This window comes from Dromiciops gliroides, chromosome 6, assembly GCF_019393635.1.
Source record: "Dromiciops gliroides isolate mDroGli1 chromosome 6, mDroGli1.pri, whole genome shotgun sequence".
NCBI classification, from domain to species: Eukaryota; Metazoa; Chordata; class Mammalia; order Microbiotheria; family Microbiotheriidae; genus Dromiciops; species Dromiciops gliroides.
Genome location: NC_057866.1, coordinates 237,851,414 through 237,863,529, shown reverse-complemented (window position 1 = coordinate 237,863,529; position 12,116 = coordinate 237,851,414). Strand labels below are relative to the sequence as shown.

General features: G+C 35.4%; 1 protein-coding gene across 2 annotated transcripts in view; it reads right to left on the bottom strand.

Annotated features, from left to right (window-relative positions):
* Positions 1-12,116, bottom strand: part of SMARCAD1 (SWI/SNF-related, matrix-associated actin-dependent regulator of chromatin, subfamily a, containing DEAD/H box 1) — a 100,458-nt gene that overhangs the window by 47,565 nt on the left and 40,777 nt on the right. For both annotated transcript variants that reach the window (XM_043970072.1, XM_043970073.1), the window contains exons 7-9: positions 7,816-7,917; positions 5,013-5,166; positions 3,428-3,825 (exon numbers count right to left, since the gene is read on the bottom strand). In XM_043970072.1, the coding sequence (XP_043826007.1) occupies positions 3,428-3,825; positions 5,013-5,166; positions 7,816-7,917 (654 nt within the window). The remainder of the gene's footprint in view (positions 1-3,427; positions 3,826-5,012; positions 5,167-7,815; positions 7,918-12,116) is intronic.

Sequence of the window (12,116 nt, the reverse complement as noted above, 5' to 3'; positions counted from 1 at the left end):
AAGCAAATTCATTTTTAAAAAATTGATAAATATAATAAATGTAGTGAAAATACTTCATATTAACTTAGCACCTTTCAAAATATCCTCCTTAGTTCATGATTTATCATAAAAAACTAAGAACCAAGGACATAAATAGATAGGAAGACAGATAGATACTAACTATTCTGCAGAGAAAGCCAGAAACTTATTAAAATCAAGAACCACATACAAAGTTGGCAGCTTTTAAAATATGACTGTTCATTTCCAATGGAATGATTTAACCCCTACCAAAAAAACATGTATTAATTAGGAATTTTACTAAATAAATTTGTAATAATGATTTAAAAATACTTAAAATCACAAAAGAATTTTTTCCATTTAAATTTTGCCTTTTGGCAAAATGGTTCTAAATTCTTTGATAAATATGCTGCTTTGTTTTCATTTAATTGATGGAGACAAAAGAAATACAGCTTTCAAAACAATGAAAAAAATTATTTTTGATGGTGTGCCATCATAAAAAAGTATTATGTAGGCACTAAAATGAATTCTTGATCTGGGGGGAAAATAGCAAACCAAAATTGTCATGTCATATTCTACTCCAATAATGAGCCTATAGTTTGTCATTAAAATAATCTAATGTCTCTCTTAGCTTAAAATTTCATCATTCTGAGAAATACTTTGAGCTAAATAACCAATGACGGGTATCAAGGTAGCATATACTCTATGAATTTAAGGGGAAAAAATGAAGGATGTAGGTCATATGTTATGAAAAATCTATATAAAAGAACTAACACAATATATTATGTATCACAAAGTAGTTAAAGGGGCAGAGTATACACATACAAATATGAAACAGAAGGATGAAACTTGGCTAGAACCTAATATAGTATTACATATTTAAGAGTCTGACAGCTTTTGAAATGACCAATATTCCGTTTCAGTGATAGCTTTTAATGATAATTTTTTTTTAATTGTTGAATTGAAATGAACTGTTTTCTACTATTCACTGAAGTAGAAATGATTCAATTATGAAATCAAACTACAGGTACTGTTGCTTTTCTACACCCTTCTTAACAAATAAAATAAGATTTAAAGCTGGAAGGGGACTTTATGTGGAACTTAAAAAAAAAAAAGTTTTGCAGGGATTGAGAGGAACTTTAGGGGAGGGGGTAAAGAGAAAACAAAGTCAGAATTGATTTCACTGGTCTAGGGATCTGCCTTTACCAATAAGGGTTGGTAAATTCTCCAAACTATCAGTCTTCAAACTTGTAAGGGAGCAAGAGACTAAGTTAACTTGCCCAGGCTCTCTATTATGCTAATCTGGCTCTCAGAAAAGCATGTAATACACTGGACAGGGAGGCAGATACGAAAGAGTCAGGAAGCCCAGGGTTCAGAACATTCAGGCCACACTGTTTAAGCTCTTTCTGTGCTCTCTATATGCCTGAGTTACAAATGAATTTTTATCTGCGTAGTCTCTGTATTGATGAAATCAGACCAAACAAAAACAACCAAAAGTATCTCTTGTTGATTTTATTAGATTAAATTGTTCTATGAAAGTTCAACAATGAGCAAAATTTCTCAAGTGTTCCTAAAGCGGTTCTAAACAAACTAGAATTCCTTAGATTTTCACCCATTGCTTTCTACAGTATGAAGATGTTTAATTTGCCTAAATCTAGAAAGTTGTAACATTTCATTTTAATAATTATATATGCATAAATCATCACTAACACTTTTACCTTGCCTTTGGTCAGATAGGATATTATTCCTTGAAGCAGAATGTTAATTTTAGGAATCATGTAATTAAAAATGATTAGGCAAGAAATTAATAATCTAAGTAGATATCTAATGTATAATATACCTTTTGTGTTTAATTCTTTAAACAGGGAAAATATTACCAAGAATTTTAAAGCATCACTTAATTCTCTTGTAACATCAATATTGCCAAATAATTGGTAAGGAAAAGATGCTTTCTAGTTTTTGGATTGGTGTGTATCTTAAATATACAACAGTATCTGGCAGGTCCACATCTGCCACAATAATACAATTTATTTTTCTGTCTTGGTATATTTGGGCATGTGGCTACAACAACTAAACATATGGGTGCTGACAATTGCATTCTTTATTAAATAATGAATAATGGCCTGACAAGCCCAAGCAACTTAGGTCTATAATAACCTATTACTCTCAAGAAAAAGAAAACAGCAAAGAGGAGGAAAGAGAGCCCTTTAGCAAATACTTTTGTAAAGAAATCACTCAGGCAAAACCAAACAAGTTTTGAAAGGATCTGCTTTGACAGATGTTCTGTTCAAAAACTAAGGCTTCAGGCAAAACGAATTTCATTATGAAATACTTGTAATGATGCATTTCTGTATTTTTCAAATACATTTTTACTATTTTTCCTTTTTTTAAACAACATAAATAATCACTTTTTCCCTTATCAAGCCCCTCAGAACACTTGTGCTCACATAGATTATAGTTATATTTCTTGCTTTCCATTTTAATAGAAAATAAAGCTTTATTTAAAAAATTTTTTTAATCATTACAAGACAATAGTTGTTTAATGAATCGTTTGTATTATTGCTGCACAGGCCCAAAAAATAAATAAGACTCCAAGTTCTAACAAAAATATAAGCAAAACCTAACATAAGCCTTAAGATTTCCTTTTATGCATTCTGTGTAAGATTTGAAGACATTTTGCTGAAACACATAAAATTCAAAAGCACAGATACAGTGTCTAAGGCACATGAAAAAGAAATGAGATTTCAGAAAATGAATATGTAACGTGTACTTACCAGTGGTTATGTCCTCTCTTCACCTAAAGTTTCAATTCTAGGCTTCTACACACTTTTTTCTATCTTTTGAATTAAAAAAACACTGAAGCTTGTTAGACTCCATTAAATGGCTGCATTATTTAACCAGGAAAAACATGTTAAAGACTGAGTTGCTTTATAAAGAAAAATAAAATAAACAATTGCTTCTTTTCTGTTGAAGACTGAAACACTTAGGCTGGCATTTTGAATCATGGAGATCCCCTGGGTGTTGTTGCTGCTCCTCAAGAAACTGCTGTAAAAATTCTGCCACATTCTTGCCTTCTGTATGGTTCTTTAGCAGAAACAGATCAGAACAGGCTAGCAAACAACTCCTTCCTAAATGGAAGCTCTAATTTCTTCTTCTGCAGTGAAATGAACCAAGTTTCTATGCAAAGGAATGAGTGACAGTATTGCTGGCCAATCAGCTTGGGTTTTTCAGGAAAATCACCCCTTAATTCATTCAAAATTAGGTCATATGACACTATTTGAAATGCTATTGGCTTAAAACAAATGTAGTGTTTTAATCTACTCAGGATAAGGCCACCCATCTATGCTTTTCTGGGCTGAAGATACCTTGACTATAAATGTACTGTGAATAAAAAAAAAGGGGCAGGAAAAAAAAAAGAATGTAGACTTACCAGAGCTTCCCAACTGTTAAAGGGCCGGAGCTCTGTTATCTTCTGAGCCTTTTTCTGAGAGCACTGGGGAATCAAAGTGAGTTCACCAATTGAAGCCCCTTGCAGGAAGTGAAGTATTTTACCTTTGTAGCCATCCTCCATCACCTCCTCACCACTGCTATAGTCCTCATCCAAAGAGCTCCCGACATCAGAGCCTGAATCATATTCAGAGTCCTGCATTTCCTTTTTAGGATTGAAAAGGGTTTTTTTGCCTTTCTTGTTAAAACCATTCTGTGCTTTGACAGCACATTTTTGTTTCATCTTTGTCTTAGATGTGTTTTTAAGGTGATTTTGACTCTTTCTTGAGACGGCTTTTCCATTTGAAACTTCACTTTTTGAAGGATACTGTACATCTGTAACTGTAATAAAGACAAAAAAAACCACCAAACCAACCATTGGAAACACTATAAACTAAGAGTACAAATATCAACGAATTTTAGATTTTTCAGAAATGAGTGTAAACATCTAAACATAATTTATTTGAATACAAGGATTCTACTTCAAATTATTAAGTTCTGACAAGCTATATTTTTAATGGTGGAAGATGAACTAAGTTTTACTAATAAATGAACAATAATTCAGTAACATTAAGTGATATTAAATATTTAGGTGATAACTATATAATATGATGAGACAAATACTATTTTTAAAGTGCCTTGCACACAGTAGGCACAATTTTGTTGGGCTTAATTGGCTAATAAATGTAAATGAAATTGAGTAATTCGACTCAAAACTAAATCTGATGAAATTCTCTGTAAAATAAAGTGATAACACTTGTCTGCTTTTAGTCACTATTTACTTTCCATTTGCTTTCAACTAACAGCAGAATGGATCCAGAAGCAGAAAAATGTTATCTATTTGCCACATGCTATTTCCCTTCCACCTATCTCTGATCTCAAGTAACAATACTGTCCTGAGGAAGCTTGTGGCACAGTAAATAGACCTCTGAGAGTAGAGTCAGAAAGGACTGAGTTCAAATCCTGCATCAGACACTTACTAGCTCTGCAACCTCAGGCAAGTCATATAAATTGTTTGCTCAGTGTCCTCAATGGCAAAATAGGGATGATCAAAAGCACCTCTCAGGGCTGTTGTGCAAATCAAATAAGATAATAAAATAACTTAGCACCATGCTTGGACACATAGTAGGTGCTATATAAATGCTGGCTATTACTCATCATTGTTATTGTTGATGGGAATAAGAAAATTTTCATCTCACTCTGAAAAAGTAGCAGCTATCTGAACAAATTAAGTATAGCTCCCACTACCACCTCAACAGTGATAGCTTCATCTCTACTCCCTCATAAAGGAATTATAAGAAATTTAAGATGAAAAGGCATCAGCTAATTTATTCACTTAACTTCAGATGGAAGCAATAATACTTCACTCACCTGCTACAATAGGCTAACAATTTATGCTGGATAAAGAGGAAAATGGTGTTATCATCTGTCCCTATAGTACAAGAGATTTTTTTTAAAGTGATGATGTAAAAAAAAATTTACACAGGTGAATTAAGACTATTAAAAATAAACTTATTTGATGTTCTTACCCATTGCAACCTTATTTGCAGTTGTGAAATCTGGATGCTTCGTGACGGTGTACGGCAGAGATTTTTTACCTTGTTGATCTTCAGCAAATACTCTTAAAGATTCCAAAGCTTCATTGTACATCCATTCGTGTTCCTGAAGTACTTCTCTTAGTTCCTGGAATAAATGCATATGCATTTTCAAAAATCCTAATTATAAAATTCACAAAAAACAGCTTATGTCTTTGACTTTTTAAACTTTACTTTTCTGATGTTTATAAGGGTTGTTTCCCATGCTAATTTTGAATCAGAGAAAGGTCAGCTCCCCAGAGTAATAAATATGCCTTTTAACGTTTGTGTATGCCTCATATATAATTATACTTAAAGAAGGTACTCAGTTAAGTTCAACAGTCAACCAGACATTTAAAAACTGAAAACAGGAAAAAAAAAGTTAAAATTTTAAAGGTTCAAAAGAACAAGCAGAGTAGGATTTCACATGTAAATTCTTCTTTAGGAGAAAACAAAGGACTCCTTAGGGCCAAGTCTTTTTATTAATCTTTAAAATCCCCACAGAACACTATCATGCTGCATAGAATGCACACTTTAAAAAGGACGTCTGATGAAGGCCTGAATTAGAATTTGGTTTATATTCCGTGCACAGAAAATAGACCCCAAACTCTAAGGCCTAAACTTTCTAGGCCTGGCCAAACCCCCAGATGTGGAGCTCCACTGAGAAGGGTCTGAGCAGCTCCTTCACTGCATGGGGAGGAAAGCTTACTTCATATCTCAACACACAAGGTAGACAGACGGTCCAAAGTCATGATACTGTGTCTAAGTCTTGTAATCTCTTTTAGGAGTAACATAATTGGTAATAATCCCCTGAAGAATGTCAGAGTAAAAATGGGGGGGGGGGGGTGCACGCCGATTAATGTGTATGACTATAGACATATCTAAAAAAAAATTCAGCCATATGTTTTTTTGCACTTGTCACTAAAATGATTCCTCTGATAGCAATGAGCATCATCAGTAACCTGATGGAAAACAGCATTAGTTCTGTGGGTCATTTACAGCTAATGCGAATAATGAATCCCCTGAAGCATGAATTCACACTTCATATTTCCAGTGGGCTGGAAACAATGACCATATTTACATAATTATAATTCTAAATAGTGTAACATCTGGGATTCATTATTGGCACCAATCAAAACCTAGCTCTAGAGTAATGACACAATCACTACATCTAAACTTCACTTTTGTTCACAATGCCAAAAACCCCCAACAAGCAGAAGACCATAAAAACTTATAATGCTACACTGAATTACATAATTTCCACAAATGATTTACTTTTCCACTTCTATTAAAAATTTCTTTCTAGAATGCCACCCAGATGGGCGTTACATAGGAACAAAAGTTAAGCTGACTTAAGAAGATCGATTTGTTGACTGTAATCTACAAAATGAATGCTATAGTAGTTAATTTCCATATGGGATGATAAAATGCTCCACTTACAACAACAATTAGCACATTTATTCAAGTCATTCTGTATCCCCGTCCAAATATAAATCAAAACATTTTCTTGCCACGTCAAACGTTAGATTCTCAATGGAACCCTTCAGGGACATCCCCTTTGCTGGGCACTGGGGGAGTGCTAACACTGAGGTAATGGGGAATGGGAAGGACCAGCCTCCTGTGTGCCAGGACTGTACTCATCACCCTATAAATATGACCTTGTTTAACTCTTAAAACAGCTCTGTGAGGCGGGTGCTATTATTACACCCATTTTACACTTTAGGAAACTGAGGCAGACAAAATGTACCTGACTCGCCCTGGGTCAAACAACTATGAAGTGCCTGAGACTGTATCTGAACTCGGGTCTTCCAGACGTTAGGACGGTACTCCATTTACTGTGCCACCCAGCTGCCTCGTAAACCACTAGTATGAGTTTATAAAACATTCTGCTATTTCTTCATTTAACAAAATAATCCTCACTCCACACACACAGATTCTAAATGGAAAATATGCCTTTTAAAAGGGCTTGTAGGGGGGCCAGCTAGGTGGCGCAGTAGATAAGGCACCAGCCCTGGATTCAGGAGGACCTGAGTTCAAATGTAGCCTCAGACACTTGACACTTACTAGCTGTGTGACCCCAGGCAAGTCACTTAACCCTCATTGCCCGCCCGCCCCCCCCCAAGGGCTTATAGGGGCAGCTAGGTGGTGCAGTGCATAGAGCACTGGCCCTGGAGTCAGGAGGACCTGAGTTCAAATCTGGCCTCAGACATTTAACACTTACTAGCTGTGTAACCCTGGGCTAGTCACTTAACCCCAACTGCCTCACCCCCCTCCCCCAAAAGGCTTATAGTTTCTTACCTATAACATAATCCACAACGATTTCTAACTATTAACTCTCGTTAATTCTTAGTTGTTTACATAATACAGATAAATATTATTCTCAGCAATATTGAAAATTTGCTAGTATAATAATGCCAATCAATAGCCAAGACAATAAACATTTCACATGCTGATTTTGCTCCTTAAAGCCTGTGCATGGTTAATAATCTCAAACTCCCAATTTTATACTGTATATGATGTCAAACCATGCTGGTGTTCTGGTTAATTTTTCTAAACTGGATTTTCTTCCTTTATTTATTCTTTGTTCTAACTAATAGTTTTGGTTGGTTTTTTTTTGGGGGGGGGGCAATATTTAGCAATAAAGATGATGCAATCTATATAAGTTGAATAAAAAAAGATGTTTTTTAAACCCTTCCTAAATATTAAATGTGAACATGTGGTACATGAATTTGTTAAATGTTCTTCAAAGCCTACCTACCTCTTTAGCCAAACTGGGAAACTCAGTCTGCAGCTTTGCTACAATTGCTTCCTGCTTGTCCCATTGATCTTCTGGTTCTTCAAATTCCTTTGATTCTTCAAGCTGTTCGGGATCATGAAGAGAAGTTTTTTGAAAAAGCAAGAATGCAATGGCCTTTAATCAAGAACATTAATGTTCTAACCTGGGTAGGAAACTATAACATTTAGAGATCTCAGAAATGAGAAAGATACTATTTTAAGTTTATTTTTGTTTATTTTAATTGTAAAAAGAGTAAAAACAAAAGCAAGCAATTAAAAAGTTATAAAATATCTTGGTGAGATGTTTAAAATATTAATTTACAATTGTTCTTTAATTAGGCAATGTTTATAATAATTCTCCCAATTAGATTATTTTATAGGAAGTTAATTTGATATATTTTGTATGTTGTTAAGCATTCAGATCTTAAAAAACAAACCAACACAACAAATTCTTGAAGATCCATGATGATAGAAGAAATCAGTATGAATAAATGAAACCTACAATTACATTCTTATTTTACTCATAATTAAATCTTCCTCCATTCAATCTCATTCATAAAACTAACTTTAATTTTACCTCCTTTTCTCATTTTTTGATTGGACTTAATGACATATATTAAATGATTCAAAGGATGCTATGCTGAGAGAGATGCAAAGTGGCTATAATTTTTATACTTCAATGACAAACTAAAGTAGCCAGCATCAATGGAGAGGAAAAGAGAAGAAAATGTTCAAAAACTGAAGTCAACTGCTTGATTTCATCTCTGGTGCTTAAATTCAATAAGCACTCAATGAGCAAGTACTTATTACGCCAAGCACGGTGCTAGACACTGGGAAACAAGTGCAAAGAATGGACTAATCTCTATTCACAAGAGGTTTACATTCTAATGAGTGAGTGTGAGTGTGAGAGTGTGTGTGTGTATAAAATGTCAACAGGGACTGAACCTGTGGTTAAATTGGTACAGGATATCTCGGATGAGGAAAGGCTCTCTACCAACGTAAGTCAACACCTTCTCTGCAATTTATAATTCTACAGAGATTCCTACAATGGGCTATGGAATTTGTACCAAGCAGCTAGGTAGCCCAGTATATGTGGAGCATTAAGTCTAGAGTCAAATATGACCTCACTCACTTATTAGCTGTGTGACCTGGACAAGTTAAGGAATGTCTGTCTGCCTCAATGTTCTCATCTGTAAAATGGGGGTTGTAATAGCACCTGCCTTCCAGGGCTGTGAGAGGATGTCTGTAAAGCACTTAGCAGAGTGCTGGCTGGCACAGAAGAGGCACTAAACAAATGCTCCTTTCTTTTCACCCTTCTCTAAGTCACATAGCTAGTGTGTATCAGAGAGGTGGGACTTGAAGGCAGGTCTTTATGGCTTCAAAGCTGGTTCTCTCATCCACTACTCATAGTACCTCTGATATATAAGCACATATAGACTAAATATGTGTACAAATATAAATGTAGACCAACATCTCACAGCATATACCAAGATAGGGTCAAAATGGGGAGGTATGATTCAATGTGATTCAATTCGATTTAGACATAAAGGGTGATATAAGGAAATTAGAACAAAGAATAGTTTATCTGTCTCATATATGGAGAAGGGAAGACTATAGTCATATGACCAAACAAGAAACATACGGTGTTACAAAACATAAAAAAGGTAATTTTGATTATATTAAATTTAAAAGGTGGGGGCAGCCAGGTGGCGCAGTGGATAAAGCACCAGCCCTGGATTCAGGAGTACCTGAGTTCAAATCTGGCCTCAAACACTTGACACTTACTAGCTGTGTGATCCTGGGCAAGTCACTTATCTCCCCATTGCCCAACAACAACAACCAAAAATAAATAAATAGATAGATAGATAGATAGATAGATAGATAGATAAATAAAAGGCTTTGCACAAACAAAACCAATGCAACCAAGATTAAAAGGAAAGCAGAAAGCTGGGAAACAATTTTTATAGCAAGTATCTCTGATAAAGACCTCATTTCTCAAATATATAGAGAATTGAATCAAATTCATAATAATGAAGTAATTCCCCAATTGATAACGGTCAAAGGATACGAACAGAAAGTTGTCAGAAGAAATCAAAGTTATCTACAGTCATATGAAAAAATGCTCTAAACCACGATTGATTAGAGAAATACAAATTAAAACAACTCTGAGCTACCATCTTAAATGTATCAGATTGGATAATATGATAAAAAAGGAAAATGATTAATGTTGGAGGGGATGTGGGAAAACTGGGACATTAATTGGTGGTGGAGTTGTGGAGTGATCCAACCATTCTGGAGAACAATTTGGAGCTATGCCCAAAGGGCTAAAAGACTTCATACCCTCTGACCGAGAAGTACCACTAACTAGGTCTATTTCCCAAAGAGATTAAAGGGACAAGTGGGGGAAACAAAAGGACCTATATGAAAAAAAAAAATTTATAGCAGCTCTTTTTGTAGTGGCAAAGAATTGGAAATTGAGGGAATGCCCATCAACTGGGGAATGGCTGAACAACCTGTAGTTATGATTGTAATGGAATACTATAGTGCTTTAAGAAATGACAAGCAGACTGATTTCAGAAAAATCTGGAAAAGACAGGAATTGATGCAAAGTGAAATGAACAGAACCAGGAGAACATTGTACACAGTAAGAGCAAGATTGTGTGATGATCAACTGTGACAGACTTAGCTCTTCTCAGCAATACAATAATACAAGACAATTCCAAAGAATTCAAAACGAAAAAATGCAATCCATATCCATGGGAAGAACTGATGGAGTCTGAATGCAGAGCAAAGCATACTATTTTTCACAGTATTTAAAAAAAAATTTTTTTGCTTTTTTCCCTTTTGTGTCTTAACAACATGACTAATATGAAAATAAGTTTTGTATGACTGCATATGTATAACCTATATCAAACTGCTTAATGTCTCAGGAAAGGGGGAGATGAGGGAGGGAGAGAATTTGGAACACAAAATTTTTTTTAAAAGTTAAAAATTATCTTTACACGTAATTGGAAAAATATTTTTAAATATATATACATGTGTACACACACACACATACACACACTCTCTCTCTCTCTCTCTCTTTTTAGACTAACTACAAAGTAATCAATACAAGGTCTTTTGGGAAGGAGAGCAATTGAGAAAGACTTCCATGGAGGTGGTGGTGTTTTAGTTGTAACCTGAAGGAAGAGAGGGATTCTAAGAGAAAAGAAAATATTTTAAGTATGGGAAAAAGCCAGTGCAAAGGCATGGAGATGGGATGGAGTGCCATGTGTGGGGAACCGAGAGAGAAACAGTTTGGCTTCATTACAGAGTAAAGGGTGGGGAATAAGTTGGGGCCAGTTTGTATGAACTTCAAAAAAGTCAACAGAGGAGTTTCTATTTTATCCTAGAGTCAAGAGGGACTAACTGGGGGAGTGGCATGGCCAGATTTGCCCTTAGGGAAATTTGGCAGCATCATTTGGATAGTCTGAAGTGGAAAGAGACCTGTGACTGGGAAATGGAGGGCTGTTGCAATAATCTAGGTGAGAGGTAAGGTTGAACCAAGGATGTGGCTTTGAGAGGAGAAATGGGGTCAGAAGCGAGAGCTGTTATAGAACAGAAACAGCAAGATTTGGTAACTCATTAGACATGTGGAGTGAGGATATGCCATGGTTATGTACACAGAAGACTTGAAACTAGGGGAACTAATGAGATTACTAAGAGAAAAAGTAAGGAGAAAAAGGGAGAGGACCTATGACATAATGCTGGGGAACACTTACAAAGACGGGGGAAAGAAGGAATGAGTCAAAATATGAAAGATTCCCCCAAAGAAATACCACTAAAAAGTGTATTTAATACATGCCTACTGTGCATCAACATTGAGCTAAGTGTTTTGTGGAATACAAAATTAGAATAAGCCAATCAACAACCAACAAGCATGCCCTGCCCCCTGTTCCCTTTTCTCAACTGTCATCTATATTACTTCCACCAGTGATTTCATCAGTTTCCAACACATTTCTGTGCAAATGATTCTCAGATCTTTATCCAACTCTCATCTTTCTCCTGACTAGTCCCATCTTCAAACTGCTTACTGAACATCGAAAATGGAATGTCCTACAGACATCTTAAACATGTCCCAAACTGAACTCATTATCTTCTTCCTCAAACCCTCTCCTCTCCTGACCACTGACACTTACAAGCCAGATGTCACCCTCAAGTCATTACCTCATTACCTCTTCTCCATCCCTAGAGCAGTAGCCAAGTCATGTTTCTTCTATTTTCAAAAGCATCACTCTTCCATGT